General features: G+C 34.4%; 1 protein-coding gene across 4 annotated transcripts; it reads left to right on the top strand.

Moving 5' to 3' along the window:
- Positions 1–10,364: 10,364 nt before the first annotated feature.
- On the top strand, positions 10,365–18,278 carry LOC107927522 (telomerase reverse transcriptase). 4 transcript variants are annotated; one of them, XM_016858612.2, is made up of 13 exons: positions 10,365–10,830; positions 10,911–10,988; positions 11,291–11,356; positions 11,475–11,616; positions 13,070–13,308; positions 13,866–13,992; positions 14,121–14,265; positions 14,751–14,886; positions 15,136–15,261; positions 15,346–16,347; positions 16,612–17,174; positions 17,473–17,745; positions 17,835–18,278. In XM_016858612.2, exons 1-13 carry the CDS (start codon positions 10,528–10,530, stop codon positions 18,112–18,114), a joined length of 3,480 nt encoding a protein of 1,159 aa, XP_016714101.2. In that variant the 5' UTR covers positions 10,365–10,527; the 3' UTR covers positions 18,115–18,278. The 4 variants fall into 4 exon arrangements, with proteins under 4 accessions (XP_016714101.2, XP_016714099.2, XP_016714098.2 ...); XM_016858610.2 differs by having other exon boundaries at positions 14,793–14,886; positions 15,136–16,347; XM_016858609.2 differs by having other exon boundaries at positions 15,136–16,347.
- Positions 18,279–18,752: the final 474 nt, after the last annotated feature.

Here is an 18,752-nt window from a genome sequence, read left to right as displayed (position 1 = left end):
TTCCCTCCCAAAAACGAAGAGAGCAAAGACTAAAAATCAAATGGCAGCAACTACAAAATCAAAGATTGCTCATTCACCATTACTCCCTTAGAGCCCCTTTAGATGGGTATTTACACTTACATTTAGTTTTTTTTATCTCACGTTACAATATTTAATTTTATCGTCATTATTATTTTTATATTAACTATAGATAAATATATCGCCAATTTAAAAAATTTTACTTTTTTGAAAATATTTATTTTATATATTTTAAATTATTATTATATTTTTTGAAAATATTTATGTATTTTTATATATTTATTTAATTTTTTTAGAATTAAGATCAAATTGAAATTATTTATAAATTTTGAAGATAAAATTATGACTAAATTGATATAATATGTAAAAACTAAGGGCTAAATTTATTATTATATTAGTTTTTTAACTGTCACATCTGAAAATGACTAAAATGACCGAAAATACCTAAAATAAAAAATTTTAATCCCAAAAATTAACACCGATTAAAGGCTGTTTTACCCAAATAACCCAAAAAAATATTATATTTACAAAAACAATCCAAGTTTAAAAACAATCATCAAAATAACCTAAAGTGAACAGTACTCACTCTTTTTTTTGCACCAATAATTGGCTAATCATTGTGTAAGACTTAAAAAAATTATTTTTTTGGGTTCTGGCCTGTCAATGGCCGGAACCCATGTATTTTTTTAAATTGTGTAATACTGAAATACGGATATACGAAAAAAAAAATTAAAAAAATTTTTTTGGTGCTGGCCTGTCAATGGCCGGCACCCAGTACACAGTACAAAGAAAAAAAATTTTAATTTTTTTCGTGTCAGAATCAGATAAAAAAATACGAAAAAAATTAGAAAAAAAAATTCTTGGGTGTTGGACTGTCAATGGCCGGCACCCAGTACACAGTACAAAGAAAAAAAATTATTTTTTTTCGTGTCAGAATCAGATAAAAAATACGAAAAAAAATAAAAAAAATACAGTACAAAAAAAAATTAATTTTTTTTTCGTGTCAGAATCAGATAAAAAATACTAAAAAAATAAAAAAAAATTTGGGTGCTGGCCTGTCAATGGCCGGCACCCAGTATACAGTACAAAGAAAAAATTTTAATTTTTTTTCGTGTCAGAATCAGATAAAAAATACGAAAAAAAATAAAAAAAATTTTGGGTGCTGGCCTGTCAATGGCCGGCACCCAGTACACAGTACAAAGAAAAAAAATTTTATTTATTTTTTTCGTGTCAGAATCAGATAAAAAATTACGAAAAAAATAAAAAAAAAATTTGGGTGCTGGCCTGTCAATGGCCGGCACCCAGTATACAGTACAAAGAAAAAAAAACTTTTAATTTTTTTTTCGTGTCAGAATCAGATAAAAAATAAAAAAAAATTAGAAAAAAAATTGAAAAAAGAAAAATGTAAAAATAAAAGGAATATTTACATAATAAATTATAATATTGACAGGCCAACACCCAAAATTTTTTTTTTCTATTTTTTTTCCTATTTTTTTATCTGATTCTGACACGAAAAAAAATTTAAAATTTTTTTTCTTTGTATTGTGTACTGGGTGCCGGCCATTGACAGGCCAACACCCAAATTTTTTTTTATTTTTTTCGTATTTTTTATCTGATTCTGACACGGAATTTTTTTTTCTTTGTACTGTGTACTGGGTGCCGGCCATTGACAGGCCAGCACCCAAAAATTTTTTTTTTAATTTTTTTTGTATTTTTATCTGATTCTGACACGAAAAAAAATAAATTTTTTTTTCTTTGTATTGTGTACTGGGTGCCGGCCATTGACAGGCCAGCACCCAAAAAATTTTTTTTCTAATTTTTTTTCGTATTTTTTATCTGATTTTGACACGAAAAAAATTATTTTTTTCTTTGTACTGTGTACTGGGTGCCGACCATTGACAGGCCAGCACCCAAAAATTTTTTTTTTGTTTTTTTTCATATATCCGTATTTCAGTATTACACAATTTTAAAAAAAATACATGGGTTCCGGCCATTGACAGGCCAGAACCCAAAAAAATAATTTTTTTAAGTCTGACACAATGATTAGCCAATCATTGGTGCAAAAAAAGAGTGGATACTGTTCATTTTAAGTTATTTTAGAGATTGTTTTTAAACTTGAATTATTTTTATAAATATAATATTTTTTTAGGTTATTTAGGTAAAACAGCCCGATTAAACATATCTAATCAATTTTGAAAAAGAAAATTATAAGCACCAAAATTAAGCGAAAGATACGTGCCAAGGCTAAAAGCAACCATGAAAATTGGCACGTGAATGGCATTTTCGTAAATATAAAAGAAGAATAACCTTTTGTATACCCCTTTCGTACATAACAGTTCCTTCTGTAGTATTTGATCTTTTATTCTTCTGACGAAAATTTTTCCACATGATTTCTCATCTTTGAAACCAAAACAAACCAAGTTTGAAGCTTTTCTTTTTCAACATTTAAGCATGAAAATGAAGAGAAAAGGGTTAACCTCAACGTATGAAGACAACCCAGAGGAAGAAGGTTTATATTATAAGTAATGCATGGGGTGTTTTTTTTGTTTTGCAAAGTTTCTAACTTGTTTTTGGTTACTGGTAGGGGAAGAAAACATGGAAGCACTTGATGATGACGATGAAGAAGAAAACAGGGGTAATGAGAAAAAAGACTCCTCCTTTTCCTTCATTTTGAACGTGAATGATGCTAAAGCTTCCTCATTTCTTACATTTTCAACGTTAATGCAACTCAGTTTTATGGTTACTACATGTTAGCTTTTTCTTTTCTTATCTGTTTCCATTTTTCGCCTCTTTGCTTCTCTCTTTCTCTCTTGATGAAGCATAACTTCTCTTTGATGAAAAAAGTTCATTCAAAATGTTTTTGGTTTTTTAAGGACTTGTGTCTTCTTAATTATCTTTTTTCTGTTTTATATCTCCATAACTTTTTTTTTTATCTTCATTTTCCTCTTTAGCTTTTTTCTTTTCCCTCTGGTGCTTTAAAAACAAGGGAAGGGTTATTAATGGTGATAAAAGTAAGTTCTATGCTAACTAAGTTTAGATATCTTGCATTTTAAGTATGAGAGCCCTCAGTATTCAGTTTGTATTAAGTTATATGCAATGTAATAAAATTTCATTCACTTGGGATTTATATTTTTATTCATATTCGTTCTTTTTTATGTTATGCTGTTAGTTTATGTTTTATTTTCTTGCTATTTCTGTTGTTTGGACTAAAATAATGGTAAAAGATCTTTATTGTTTATATGGTCGTATTGCTTCCTTTTTTTAACGTTCCTCTCTTAAAATCTTCCAAAGTGGCATTTGGGTTACATTTTCATTGTCCCGAATCTTATTTTTCTTGAAGTTCTTCGTTCATGTATAATGTTGTCTGAATCTGTGCTTATGGGGATGAGCAGAGAATTTGGACCAATTTTACTGTGTTAAGAGTATAGATAAGGACTGTGCTAGCTAACTCTGTTATTGAGCTAGCCTGTTACCTGTTAGTTTGTTATTCAAACAATTAAGTTGTTAGCAATAGCAATTACTTATATATTCTATCAATACTATTGTTACAATGTACAAACTATAATACTAGTCTAAATACAAAAGAATTCTTTCATTACTTAGTATATTCTATTCTTTCAATACCTAGACTAGTTTCATTTAGTATACATTGTAAACTCACCGTAGGTGTTAACATGGTATCAGTCGCCTAAGGTGCTGGAGACCTGCTCTTAGTTTGTTTCCATGACCACCATAGCTTCTGCTGATTCTCCCTCCGTCGAACATGGATATCCGATGTTCACTAGTGCTAGGCTCGTTCACTCGTTTCCTCGCCATGAGACTGTCAAGTTGGATGAAGGCACTTTCGTTCTATGGCAGCAGCATGTTTGGTTGATGTCGAAGGATACGAGCTAACTGGTTTTTTGGATGGAACGTTACTTGCTCCACTGCGCTTTGTGCAGTCTCCGGAGGGCTCGCTCGTTCCGAATCCAGATGCTTCAGCGTTTGTTCAACAAGACAGGTTACTTGTTTCCTAGTTACTTTCCACAGTTAATCCCTCGCTTCTATCTTCTTTTAATAGAGGCTCGAACGGCGTGTGATGTGTGGAACACCGCTACTCATCTCTTTGTTGTCGTTACAAGTACGAAGCTTTCTCGTCTTCGTCATGATCTTCACTTAATTAAAAAATGGAGCCTCTCAGTCAAAGAGTATATAGCGAAGATTCAAAACACAAGTGCATCAAAAGAGGCTTCCGGATCTTAGATCTCAGAGGCAAATAAGGTAGAAATAATGCTTGCGGGCTTACTCCAGAGTTCGATGCCGTACTTACCTTAGCGTCGTTCTCGTCGGAGCCTCTGCTGCTTCAATGTCTCATCGACGTGTTACTCGAGAATGAGAGTCGCCAGGTGCATACGGTATAAGACATGCCTCTTTATGCCAATATTTTGGAAATCGTTCCGTCGTTGGCTTTGGTGGGCTCTATTCGTGGTGATCGTCCCTCGTCTGGAGGCCGCATGAAAAGGTTTCGATCCCGCATACAGTGTCAGATCTGCGGACAGTTCGGGCATTTAGCCCAGAGGTGTTTTTTTGTTATAACCGTGAGTATCAAGGCCCATCGTTGGTTGTTCAACCGTCGAATCTGGCCCCTTGTCATGGTCCTGGTGTGTCGTTTTCGTCGTCGGTCTCTGGTATGCTTCATGGTTCTGCCTCGGCGGAGCTGCAGGATACTTTTGTGGGAGGAAATTTTTGGCCGTTTGTTGCTCCCTCTTTGTCTCGACATAATAGGGTTTCTAAACCTATTTTACAGGGTACTGACGGAACTTACGGTGGGCCCTATGCTGGGTTAAAGTTTCAATACGGCGTTGGGCATAAGATGTACAATGCGCCTAGGACTGCTAATGATGGGGTCACTAGGCCGATTGGGCCTGGTCTATTTAATGGACCTGCTAATGCTAGGCCGATTTGGTTTGGATATTTTAATGGGCAGTTACCGTTTGGCTCAAAGTCAAGATTTTGGTTGAGCTTCCTCTTCTTTTGGGCCGTAAGATCCTCCTCCTCCAAATGGGCCAACTTCGAATTGTGTAGAGTTTGTTGCTTCCCTTGGCCATGGACGAGACCTTGGGGATTCGGATGTTGGTATTTGTAATGAGCCTGGGTCGTCGGTTCCCTGGCGGACCAAACCAAGGGTTCGTGTGTACACTGGGCTCCCTCGTCTACCTGACTTGCATGCATCCGATGTTTTTGACTCCACCGGGTCTCATATTAATACCACTCGATTTGGTTCAAACTGTGACGGCAATGATTCCTATATTCTTATACTTGTTGGAACTGCATCTTGGTATCCAAATTCAGGGGCTACACAACATGTATGTCGCAATGCCTCTGCTTTGCATGACTCTACGCCATACTCAGGTACTTCTTCTCTCTTAATAGGTGACAGGATTCCCACCAAGATCTTGTATATTGGTAATTTAGTTTTACCTGCACAGTCTAAATTGCTGCGTTTATCTAATATTTTGTGCGTACCCAATATACAGAAGAATCTCCCGTCTATATCTCAGTTTGCCACTAACAATAACGTGTTTTTTAAATTTCATTCGATGTATTGTGTTGTTAAGGAAATCATGACTTGGGAAATTTTACTTATGGGCCACATTCGTATGGGCTCTATCACTTTTCTTTACCAGTTGCGACTGCTCAGTCTGTTGAAGCTTCTTCTACTCCTCCTGTTGGACTCTAGAATAAATATGACAACGGTGCTATTTTTTCTCTATGGCACAAACGTCTTGGTCATCCATCTGCATCAGCTGTTAAATCTATTTTAGATAAATGTAATATTGCTTCAGCTAAATTTTTTCTTAATAATGTTTGTACTGTCAGTCAAACGGGAAAGTCTCATAAATTGCCTTTTCTCAACTTTACTACTGAATATAGTGATTTGTTTGCCTTGATTGTCTCTGATCTATGGAGGCCTGCATCAGTTGCATGTGGTCGTAATTGGTATTATGTATCCTTTATTGACATGGGCATTCGATTTACGTAGATTTATCTTATTCGTCAAAAGTCTCAGGCAATCATTTGTGTTGTTCAGTTTCAGCAGTTAGCCAAAACTCAGTTCGAAAAAAATATCAAACAATTTCAGAGTGATTGGGGCAAAGATTTCCGAGCTTTCATGTATGTTCTAGCAAATCAAGGGATAATTCATTAGTTGTATTGTCCACATACCTCCGAACAAAATAGGGTGGCTGAACGCAAACATCAACAAATTGTTGACATGGGTATCACACTTTTGGCCCAAGCAAATCATTCTATGGAATATTAGGGCTATGCATTTTACTGTGCTGTTCATCTCATCAATCATCTTCCTACCTCAGTTCTGAACGGCCAGACTCCATATAAGGCTCTTTATGGCCAAGATTCCACATATGACCATCTACGAGTATTTGGGTGTTGTTGTTTTCCATATTTACGACTGTTTCTGCGTCATAAGTTAGATTTTCGTTCTCAACCTTATACGTTCTTGGGATATAGTCCTCAACACGAGGGATATTAATGTCTTATGCCGGATGGTAATATCATTATTTCTCGTCATGTTGCATTTGATGAACAAAGGTTTTTGTTTCATTTGTCTGCTACAAGGGGTTTCATGGCTTTGTCTGGTGCTATGTCAACTTTTATTCCTATTGTTAAGACTGTTCATTCTCAGCCTTTAGAGATTTCACCTGCTCTATCGCCTACATCATATTACCTCCTGGTTTCTCTGTTGATCTTCTGGCTGAGGTGGGTTCTGACCATGAGCCACATAGAGTATACTGAGTAATGAAAGAATTCTTTGTATTTAGACTGGTATTCTAGTTTGTACATTGTAATAATTGTATTTATAGAACATATGAGTAACTACTATTGCTAACAACGTAACTGTTCGAATAACAAACTAACAGCTAATAGGCTAGCTCAATAATAGAGTTAGCTAGCACAATCATTATCTATACTCTTAACATTCACCTATCTTCCCGACAGGTAAAACCCGAAGAAGATCTCGAAATCTAACAAAAGACGATATAGAGAGTGGCTTGGTAAGAATTTCAGCAACCTGTTCACATATAGGAACCTAACTAATAATAATAGAGCCATCTGCTACCTTTTCGTGAACAAAAAACAGATCAAGCTCAACATGTTTGAATTTGGAATGTATGACAAGATTAGTAGCTACGGCAACTACACTAGAGTTGTCACACCAAATGGTAGGAGGATCGATACTATGAAGGTGTAACTCATTTAGTAACGAGACTATCTAAGTAATATCACTCGTAAGTGCAACAATGCTCCGATATTCAGCCTTAGCCATAGACCGGGAAACTACATGCTATTTTTTGAAACACCAGGAGACAGGTGTGTGACCAAAATACATACAGTATCCCGTCGTAGAGTGTCGATCTTCAAAATCGAGCCCCCAGTTAGCATCTGCATAACCAACTAACAAAAGCTGGGTGGACAGACGAAAAATAATCCCATAATCAAGTGTACCAGATAAATATCACAGGATTTGTTTTAAAGCAACCAGATGGACAGTAGTAGGCGCATGTATGAACTAACAGATACGATTTATCACGTAGGCAATATTAGGACGAGTCAGGACCACATACTGTAAAGCACCTGCAATACTTCTATACTCATTAGGATCACTAAGATAATCCCCGTCAGTATTGGATAGAGTAGACGAGATAACCATTAGAGTATGAACACTCTTTGCATGAAACATAGAGCTCCTATCAAGTAGATCGCGAATATACTTTCTCTGAAAAAGACGAAGACACACTGTAGGGGAATGAGTAACCTCAATTCCTAGAAAATAGTAGAGATCACCCATATCCTTAAGTGAGAATTCATTATTCAACTGCTGAACAAAACTGTCTATACAGTCAGGCACACTTCTGGTAATGATAATATCATCCACGTACACAAGCATATACAGAGTAGAGTTAGTCGTAATTCTAACAAACAAATATGCATCAGATTTGGACATAACAAAGCTAACAGAAAGAAGAAAACAATTTAATTTATCAAACTAAGTACGCGGAGCTTGACGAAGTCCATATAAAGCTTTCTTCAGACGACAAACTAAAGGTCTACCATTCGAACCACATTGAACATACCCCGGAGGTTGTTGCATGAACACCTCACCAGCAAGATCACCATTCAAAAAGGCATTATTCTCATCTGCTTGACGGATTTGCCACCCTTTGGAGTCTACAATAGAAAAAATGACGTGAATAGTAGCAGGCTTTACCACTGGATTGAACGTTTCCTTGAAATCATACCCAGGTACCTGAGAATATTCTTTTGCTACTAACCGAGCCTTTCGATGAGTGATAGTGCCATCATGATTTTTCTTTACTTTGAAAATCCATTTACATCCGATTGCCTTGCGATTAAGTGGTAACAGAACAATATTCCAGGTGGAATTATTAATGAGCACGTCATATTCTTCTTGAGCTGCAGCACGCCACTCTGTGGTAGAAAAGGCCTCTATAATTGTGCGAAGCTTAAGAGTCTCAATAGACAAAGCCTTGGGCTTAAAAATGTCAGCCTTAGACCAAATAACCATTGAATGAGTATTTGTTGGAGGCAAAGAGGATGACAGAAGAAGAGGAGAGGATGGAGTATTAGTGGTAGGAACGATAAGACTAGGAATACCACCATCATTAGGTAAGGAGAAATGTCTATGTGGCTCATGGTCAGAAACCTCTTCTCAAAATTATTTTTTCAGGAACTACTGTACCAAAAGAGCGTCCACGTGAAAGCTTTTTTAAATTAACAAATAATTTAATTAACCCTAAACCCCAAACCCTAACTTATTTAATTTTTATTTAAAAACCTTAAACCCTAAACCCTAATCTAATTTTTTTTAATTTATAATTAATTTACTCAAGTAACCCCAAACTCTAATTTATTTGATTTTTTTCTTAAAATTTCTAAACACTAAACCCTAATCTATTTTTTAAAATTTATAATTATTTTACTAAAGTAACCCCAAATCCTAATTTATTTGATTTTATTCCTTAAAAACCCTAAACCCTAATCTATTTTTTTTAAATTTATAATTAATTTACTCAATAACCTTAAACCCTAATTTAGTTAATTTTTTTCTTAAAAACTCTAAACTCTAAACCCTAAACCCTAATCTATTTTTTAATTTTATAATTAATTTACTCAAATAACCCTAAACCCTAATTTATTTATTTATTTCTTTAAAAACCATAAACACTAAATCCTAATATTTTTTTAAAATTATAATTAATTTAATTAAGAAATCCTAAACCATTATTTATTTATTTTTTCTTTAAACCCTAAAATCTAAAAATCTAAAAACCCTAACCCTAATTATAAAAAACCCTAACCTTGAACAACGAGAAAAACGCTTCCTTAAGGAAGCGCTTTGTCCACGTAGACACAAAGCGTGCCCTCAAGGATGCGTTTTCTGTCCACGTGGACAAAGCGCTTCCTTGAGGAAGCGTTTTCCTGCTTTATCCCCTGACAACGCGCTGACATGGATGTGTTTTGTGGAAAATTGGCCCATTCCGATAATTAATTCAGGACTTGACCCATTTCGGTAATTTTCAAAAGAAAGGGACTTTTATTGGTAATTTGCCCTCAAATTTGTAAACAATTTCTCCTATTAATTAAATAAAAAATCCTTAAAAGTCAAATAAAAATAATCTAAATAAATTTAAATAAAAAAGATAATTTAAAAACAAAACTTAAATGAAAGTATTAACATAAAAGCGTTATGCCTCGTTGAGGTAGAAAAATACTATAAAAGTGTTTTTCTACGTAGAAACAATAAAGAATAGTTGGCTTTTTTAGTCAAAAGTATAATGAAAAAGTGTTTTTTCACCTAAATGCACAAATTTTGATTCACGTGCTTTTTGTGTTTAGAAATGAAAATTATTAAATTATTTTTATTTATATTAATTATTTAAAAGTATATATAAAAAATTAAATTATTTAATATTGTACATATTATTATATTAATTTATTTAAATATTAAATATTATTATATTTAAATTTTAAAAATATTTATATATTATAAATTTTAAAAATAATTTATATTAATTACTTAAAATAATTATATTAAATTATTTAAATATAATATAATTTAACTAATTTTTTAATTTCTATATATAAAAATAACATTTTAATAAAAAGCATTAAAAATATTTTATAGCACCTTTTAACCAATTTTTTGAAAGTAATTTTTTGTAAAAGCAGTTTTGAATGAAAAAGCCAAGGCCTGTGGAGTCCATCAACTGTGTCAGTAATTATTACACTATAAAAAAGGCCAAAAGCCTCAGAGTCCTTGACTTGCTTCACCCTATACCTATGCCTATGCCTATGCCTATGCCCACCTCAAGCCTAAAGGCAGAGCGCGGGAACCATGTATGCTTTTGTTTATACAAACAATACAACCTCAAATTAAAACACACCTAAAACTCCCTTCTCTTTCTCTCCTCTCTCTCAACAACGAAAATGGCGAGGAAGAGAAAACGAAGCTGGAAAGCCCCAATGGTTTTATGGCAAATCTTCAAAAACGATGCCAGAAACTTAGCCAAAACCATCGCGTTTATAATCCCTCGGCCTTCGCCTCCCTTTACTTGCGGCCGTTGCGAAGGTCGTTCTTGTCTTCGATGCTGTGAAGATCCCATGTCTTTTCTTATTCGACCTGACGACCCTTTGGATTACGTCAATCTTCTCAATGATTGTTTTGTTGTTGTTAATGGAGATGCCCCTTTTCTTGACTTTTATCCCGATAAACGTTGGACTCAAGAAAAGGTTTGGTTTCTGCTTTTAAAAATGTCTCATTTTTGCTTCAACGAAGATCCTTTTTTACAGGTCCTTTTTTTGGGTTTCAGCTTGTCGTAAGGGTTGTTGAGATGATGTCATCTCTAAGACTCACGGCTTCTAATGTAATATGTTCTGGTTTTAACAAGGCAAGTTTTTTGCTATTATATTTTGATGATTATTTTGTACGAAGGGTTTTCTTTTTCATATACAGTATTTTAACTTTGCAGGGTTGTGACTATATTTACAAACTAAGTGCTTGTGTTCCGTATATGATTAGACTAGAGCAAGTACTTTTAGAACCTGTATAAGTAAATTTGTCTGTCATGAAAGTTATATTATTCATTGGAGCATGCTACAACAATATATGACTGTTCGTAATATTTTGCTTAAGGTTTCCTTTTCTCCTCCATGATTGTTTATGGAAAACTTTTTGTATTTGACAAAACAGCGTACTAATTCAAGCCACATTGTCGAGCTTTTGACGTCTTCAGCATGGGGTATTCTCCATGAAAGGGTATGTCGAAGTTTCGCAAATGTTTCTGTTTGTTAACTGTCAAGCATGTCAAATAGCTGTGTTCTTGGTATATTAAATCCTTTCTTATTTCTTCTTGACAATTATTGAGTATTTGCAGGTTGGGGATAAGTGCATGTTTCATCTACTGTGGCATACAACAATATTTGTGCCCATTTCTGACAAGAAACACCTCCAAGTTGCGGGTTCTCCTGTCAATTATTTTCGCAAGAAGTCAAAGGAAGTGAAAAATCCTCAATCTGGTATGCAATACTATGTAGCTTCAACTTCTCATTGGTACGAGGATATGGCCCTTCAAAGACCATTCAAATACGTGGAAAAAACTTGCAAAACAAATCAACATACTTTTTTCGGACACTTATCTATATCCAACACTCACATTAAAGTCCTGCGTATCATAGATGATTGGTTGAAATAATATATGCTTGTGCATATAAATAAAAATAATATAATACTTTTGTTATTTGAATTCCTTTGCAAAGCTTGATTCAGTTTCCTTTCATAAAACAAATATTAGGAAAGTGGTCTTATCTCTACCTATAATATGGATGCATTTATGTCCCAACCAGAAGCACTGTAAGAATCAGAATCATGTAAACGTTACATGATGGATGAAGAAAAAAGGTTCTAATACAGTAAGCTACAATGTGAGTGCAGCTGCTAAGCTGCATAAATATTAATGCCTGTTAAGTTCTGGTTCTATTGTGTCCTTTCAAATTGGGCAGCATTACAAATTCCTGAAACACAAATACACTGCTATATTGATTTACTTCGATTTCTATATATTGTATCACAATGTGAACGTTTGCCTGCTAAACTGAATAAATATTGTTACTCGATGGAAAGATAAAGTAATTATGATAATTTATTACTGCTATTATTATTTTTGTCGAATTTACTTTTTAAGTCTGATTTTAATACTTTGAAGTTACATTACAGTGATAACAATTTCCTTCCTTAATGTGCTTCTTTCGGATTTTTTTGCTATTAATAAAATAAAATTGTGATAAAAAGTTCATTGGTCATGCAAGGTATTCTGTTATATGCTGAAAGACTACTAACTTGCACACTCTGCTTATGGTGTCCAGTTTGTGGGAAATGTTTGGCCCTAAGAATGTGCATGGGCATTTTAAAGTGAGCTAATTATTGTAGGGTGCATTGTGTACCACATACTTCAAGTTTTTGTATGCTTGTAGCTGTAAGTTGATTCTATGACTTGTATCCTTGCCTTGATCTATCCTGGTTCCTCCTTTTTTAAAATCAAAATATATAGGCTTTTGAAGAAATATAAACGTCTTGTTATTTGCACCCAAAAGAATGGACTTTAGTTGGGACATCAGTGGAACATGATATATGGTCAAGAGTCATTGATCGTCAGAACTTGGTTCTGTTCTACCATTAGATACTGGAGTCATTCTTTGATATCAGTATGAGTCAGACCCGATAGAATTTGATCTATCCTTTGTTCTTTTCCTCTCAGTTGCTCTCTTTAATGGTACTGTCATGTTAATGTTTCACTATCACTGCATGCTATTTTTTGACACTCCCTTTATTTTAAAGCTTTGCAATTTAATTTAAAGATAAAATAATTTATTGGTTTTTGCCTTGTTACCTATTGGTTTTGTTCTCACTTGCAAAATTTTGATTGAGCTTGATGACCACAGTTCCTTACGTCAGATGTTTTCTCATGAGCAGGAAGGAAAAGGAAACGAACTTATGGTAGCAAATCTCTTTCCAATGGAGAATTTCAAGGAAGTTCAATTCAGACTGCAGAGAAGCAAAAACCATTTTCAAGACCATTTAAATGGAAACGTGACAAGAGGCACCGACTACACAGCATTCCAGAATCCAAAGAGGAGTCAATCTCCAGAACCTTTTGCTTTTATGAAGATTGCTTACCTGGGAGTCTCGTGTGCCTCTCCAACCCCAATCAGGTTGGTTATTTGTTTTAACCCAGAACTATGTTTAACTGTATAGTTGTTTGATTAATGCTAATGCAGTTTATTTGTAGAATCATGGATGCCATATTGTGTATACTATGTAAGAAAGAATCTTTACTGCTAGTATATTTTATTTAGAAAGAGATTTAAGTATTTGGATTGAGCAAAGTTTAGATCCTACCGGAATTCTTAACAATCTTTTGTAGAGAAAAATGTAGTAGCTTGTAAATCAAGGATTTCGATGGTTTTTCTTCTGTGACTTGCTTAGAAGTGATATCTGTAACCTCCAATATTAAAACTGATGGCTTAAATTTGTGAAAATCACACGTTGCATCTATACTAATTATAAATTCAAAATTGACTTTGATGTCACAAGTCAAGTGGCACTACTTCGAGAATTACGAAGACATCTTATTAAATCATAATAAACATATAAAACAAATATATCGTAAGACATCTTATTAAATCAAAATAAATATATAAAACAAAATATATTGCCTCGACTGACATTTGCATATGGCCTTCACAGTTTCATTTATTTTCTTATGCAGGCAACAGTTCCATGTTCCTGTTACTTGATGCTAAAAGCTCCCCGCAAAGTCTCGAATTCAATTGAGATTAGCAGGCAATCTATGTTCTATAACATGGAATGTTCTTCATCTGTTCTTCCAGAAGGACGTATCCTTGATAGATTTTGAGAGATAGAGAGTCGTACTTTTTCCTTCAATTTTCTTTAAGGTAGTCATTGTCATGCATTTCTAGTTTTATCCGGCAATTTTCTTTAAGGTAACCTTAATATTCCAAAGATATACTAAATACCTTGGTACCAAACTTTTCAAGCTCGAAGTGTCTCATGGAGAATATTTTTGGCTTGACTGGTGCAAATGTAAGCAGTCAATCAGTTCCATGCTCCCACAATGTCGAATGTCGTCTCAAAGGATCTTCTTGCCTGTAAGTTACATATTACAAATTTTATTACTCTAGGGTTTCAATGTTATATTATTTTATGTTATTGTTTAGGGAGTGATTTGCAATAAGCATTGTCTTTTCTGGAATTGCTAAAGTAGGTTGTTGTTGGCTTTATAATACCATGTCTTATTATTACGTGCTGCGGAGTAAGTATTCATTACTGTGCAGAACCTATATGCTGGTAGGTTTACAACTGAATAGATCAATAATGCTAGAAATTTTTCTGATGATATACAGATCTTTCTTTTGACTATGCATGTGAACACTGCAGGAATGGGTAAGGTAAAAATTGTATATGAAAGCTAAACCACTATTAATTATTTGCATTAGAATCAGTGTGGCCCTTGTTAATTATTTCGAAGTTAAACCTTGCAAAATATATGAAAGTATGTTAAAAATTGTATTTAGACCATCAATCATGTGGTAAAGAGATTCTATAGTATGGTTTTTGTATATTTGCTTCCCAGGTATCACAAATTTATCAAGTTGCTAAAGATGCTCATACGCAGAGCCAGGCGTTGCAATCACTTAAAATTGTTGGAGAAGTATTGTCCCTTACCATCTTTGGATCAAAAGGCTGGAAAGTCTAGAACAATAGTTGAGGTTAGTATTGCCTGTGAAATTCATATTAAGTATTTGAAGTTGCAAGAGCAATCATTTGATTTGTTTAGCTGTATGTTTTGTCTGATGCTATTTTCAAGCCTTGCTTGGTGCTATAATTTATAGATTTGTGCTATTGCATGCATCTGATGTTGAAGGTTGTATGTAAATTTCAGTTTGTCTTTTTTATTTTGCGATTTAAATTAGAGAGCTTGCAACACAATTAAAAGTTGACTATGATTTCTATTCCAGAGAAGCATAATGGACAAAAGAGGGATCAAGCGATCCAGTGGTGGTGTTGCCAAAGAAAACCATAATACTCCAGAAACGGATAATGCAGAGCTCGAGTCAACCAGGCCTTATTGCTTAAAGAGTCAGGTACTTGAATTTTTGTGGGCTGTTTGTAGAAGTTTGGTTCCTCCAGAATTGCTAGGAACTCCTTCTAATTGGAGATTGCTAAAGAGAAATATTTTCAGATTTATTCGGTTGAGAAGATTTGAGAAGTTCTCAGTAATGCAATGCATGCATCAGTTAAAATCCTTAGATTTCCCCCTTTTATCGGATAACAGTAATGCTTGGGTGGCGAAGAATGGTTCAGAGTTGAAATTTGGTGAAGCAATTTGTAGCGAACATGATATTAAGCGCGAACTACTTGTCAACTGGATTTTATGGTTTTTTTCATCTCTAGTGGTGCCATTGGTGCAAGCCAACTTCTATGTCACAGAAGGTGAGTGTGGGAAACTTGATGTTTTTTATTATCGCAAACCTGTTTGGCAGGAGTTCATAGATGATGCTGTTAGTTGCTTGAAAGGTCGAAATTATCTTGAAATGGATGAGGCTGCTGTTAGAGCTATAATAAGAAAAAGGCCTTTTGGTTTCTCGAGGCTGAGGCTTTGTCCAAAACAAAATGGAGTTAGATTGTTGGCAAATCTCAATGCATCCTCAAAAATGCTGCAGGAAAAATCCTCAAAATTTCGATGTTCTTGGATGCGCAAAAGTTCAAAAGCTCGATCAAGAATATTCAAGTCCAAGTGTGTTAAGTCGCCAAACTCTGTACTTCGTGGCGTACATGCAATTCTAAAAGGTTTACTGTTGAAAGAACCTGAGAAGTTAGGGTCAACGGTGTTTGATTATAAAGATGTCTACACGAAGTTACGTCCTTTTATAATCACTCTAAAGAATGCATCAACAACTATGCCTGGTGTGCCTGGTATATTTATTGTTGCTGCTGATGTTTCCAAGGCATTTGATTCAGTTGATCAAGATAAGCTGCTTAGGATGATGGAAGATGTCATAATGGAAAAAAAATACATCTTACAACAAAATCGTGAAATTGTGTGGTTAAAAAACCATTTGTTGGTTCGCCAGAGTCTCATGTTGGTGGATGAGACTGTCAACCTGGGTTTTACAAACTTAGTGTCTTCTGTCTCATGCCGCTCATTGTCTGGTGTCGTCGTTAATCAGGTATGTTTTCTGGTTTCCTCAATGGGGCTTTTATATTTTATTCCTGTTGAATCTTTCCTCTTTCGTTCTATTGAATATTTTGGTGCTAGAAACTCTCACACCAACTTCCAACATGTATGGGAGAACATATTCCATGTTCCTACTTGAGAAGGGACTGATACAATTATTTTAAGGAAAGTTTTTAATGCAATTTATATGTATATATAATTCTTATCCTGACCCTTTTTTTCGGTGCTTGGACTTGCTTTGTGGAAATGCGTTCAGGGGATATTCACAGCGCTTTTAAAGGAACATCTATTCTCTCATCTGTATCAGCTTTTGAAATGCAATGTGCTTCAATTGGATAAGAAGTTTTATTTGCAAAAGTTGGGGATACCTCAAGGAAGTATCTTGTCCACTCTGCTTTGCTCATTATATTATGGGCATATGGAGAAGCATGTGATCTTTCCATATCTTGAAAAACCTCTTGAACATTCTACTGAAACTTTGTCCTCAAGGCCTTTTGATTCCATGGATGCTCAGAATTCTAGTGAGGATCCAGTGATCTTTCCCCCTACTTATTTGCTTCTAAGATTTGTTGATGATTTTCTTTTCATATCAACTTCGAAAGAGCAGGCTAGTGGCATTTTGTCCATGTTCCGTCAAGGATTTCCGGATTACAACTGCTACATGAATCAGGAAAAATTCTGTCTAAACTTTGACATTGAACATCAATCTGGGATTTTATCAAATAGGGCTGTTACAGGTGATGATAGTACCTTGTTTGTTCCGTGGAGCGGGTTGCTTATAAACTCCAGCACTTTAGAAATTCTGGGTGATTATACAAGGTCAGTTTGCTTCAACTTGATGATTGTTTTGCTGCTGTAGTAATTAATACTTTGTTAGATTCATTGCTCTAGATGTTCATTCTAAAAATCATCATTGAACATTGCAAATGTTTATTTATGCTACTCTGACTCTTCAATTCCTTTGAAGGATTCATGACTCATGCATATTTGGCAATTGATATGTAGTTCCGATCTTCAAAATATATAGCATATCTGTGTTGGAACCATATCCGTACCCCAACAGAAGTGAGCAAATAATGTTTCCCGAATGATATGTTAAATCTTTGTTTATTAACAGGTATTTAGGTAAGCATTTAAGTTCCACTCTCACTGTCCGATGGAGAGGACAACCAGGCAATCATCTAAAGCATAAGCTGTTCAGCTTCATGAGACCAAAATGCCATTCCATATTCTTTGATTCAAGTATCAATTCCGCATCTGTTGTCAGATTGAACATCTATCAAGCTTTTCTGTTGAGTGCAATGAAGTTCCATTGTTATGTCTCTGAATTATCGGACTTTTTCCGACCTTGCAGACAATATTGTCTGAAAATCATCCTAAAGTCCTTCAGGTACTGGATTAAGTTCCTCATTATTCACATTTTTGGTTTCCTCATGAAAAAAACTATAGCTTTGCCAATTATGCTTTTGCCATATCTAGGCACATGCACAGGCTGATAGAGAAACAAATGGCATTGGGTAGATTGAGTTCCGGATTGTGTTGGGATCGTAAGCATAAAGTGGTGAGGGATGAAGTTGAATGGTTGGGATTAACTGCATTCATCGAGGTGTTAAAGAGAAAGCAGTCAAGGCACAAAGCATTGCTGTCGATGTTGAGATCCAAGTTCTTTTGTCACAGAATCACAGGTAAGGAATCATCTGAATTAAGATATGCAGTTGAAAGATCACATTCTTCTTGTTTGTGGAAAATCAAGTATTAGATTCTCTTTTTGCATCTGTTTTTCAAGTTATCTCCATGTGTTTGTCCAAATCTGTTCATTCTAGGCTATACTTCTGGAATGAATTTATTTGATGTTATTTTTTGTTAAATTCTGCAACTCAGTTTGTTTTGCATGAATTTAGTCCCCTTATTATTTTCTCATAATCAATCCCTTCACTTTTTGAAAATTTCTATTTAGTCCTTAAGCTAATAGATTCCTGTCGTCTTGGATTTTCTATTTTACAATTCACTTTATGTTGGTGAGGTAACCGGTACACATGGAATTGAATATATTTTGATAAATTAAAATTAAAATTAAAATTAAAATTAAAATACTAATAATTGTACTAAATAGATTTTAAGTTTGCTCTGTAAACATTATTTAAAATTAAAAATTCTTTCGTTTTTGTGTCGTCTTATCATGTTTTTGCTTAATACGGAATGACATTTTAAGATGGACAACACTTTGAAATCCTACTAAAATAATTAACCTGTTTTCTCAGCATTTCCAATCTTTATGTTTAATTTAATAAAATGTAACCACATGGAAAATTTTTAATTTCATATGTAACGCCCGTCTTCCATACATAAATAAAGTGGAAATTATAAGATGAAAATCGAGCAATTCAAAAAGTGGAT

This window comes from Gossypium hirsutum, chromosome D04 (genome assembly GCF_007990345.1).
Source record: "Gossypium hirsutum isolate 1008001.06 chromosome D04, Gossypium_hirsutum_v2.1, whole genome shotgun sequence".
NCBI classification, from domain to species: Eukaryota; Viridiplantae; Streptophyta; class Magnoliopsida; order Malvales; family Malvaceae; genus Gossypium; species Gossypium hirsutum.
Note: the sequence above shows the minus strand (reverse complement) of the source record. Positions and strands in the feature narration are given on the sequence as shown.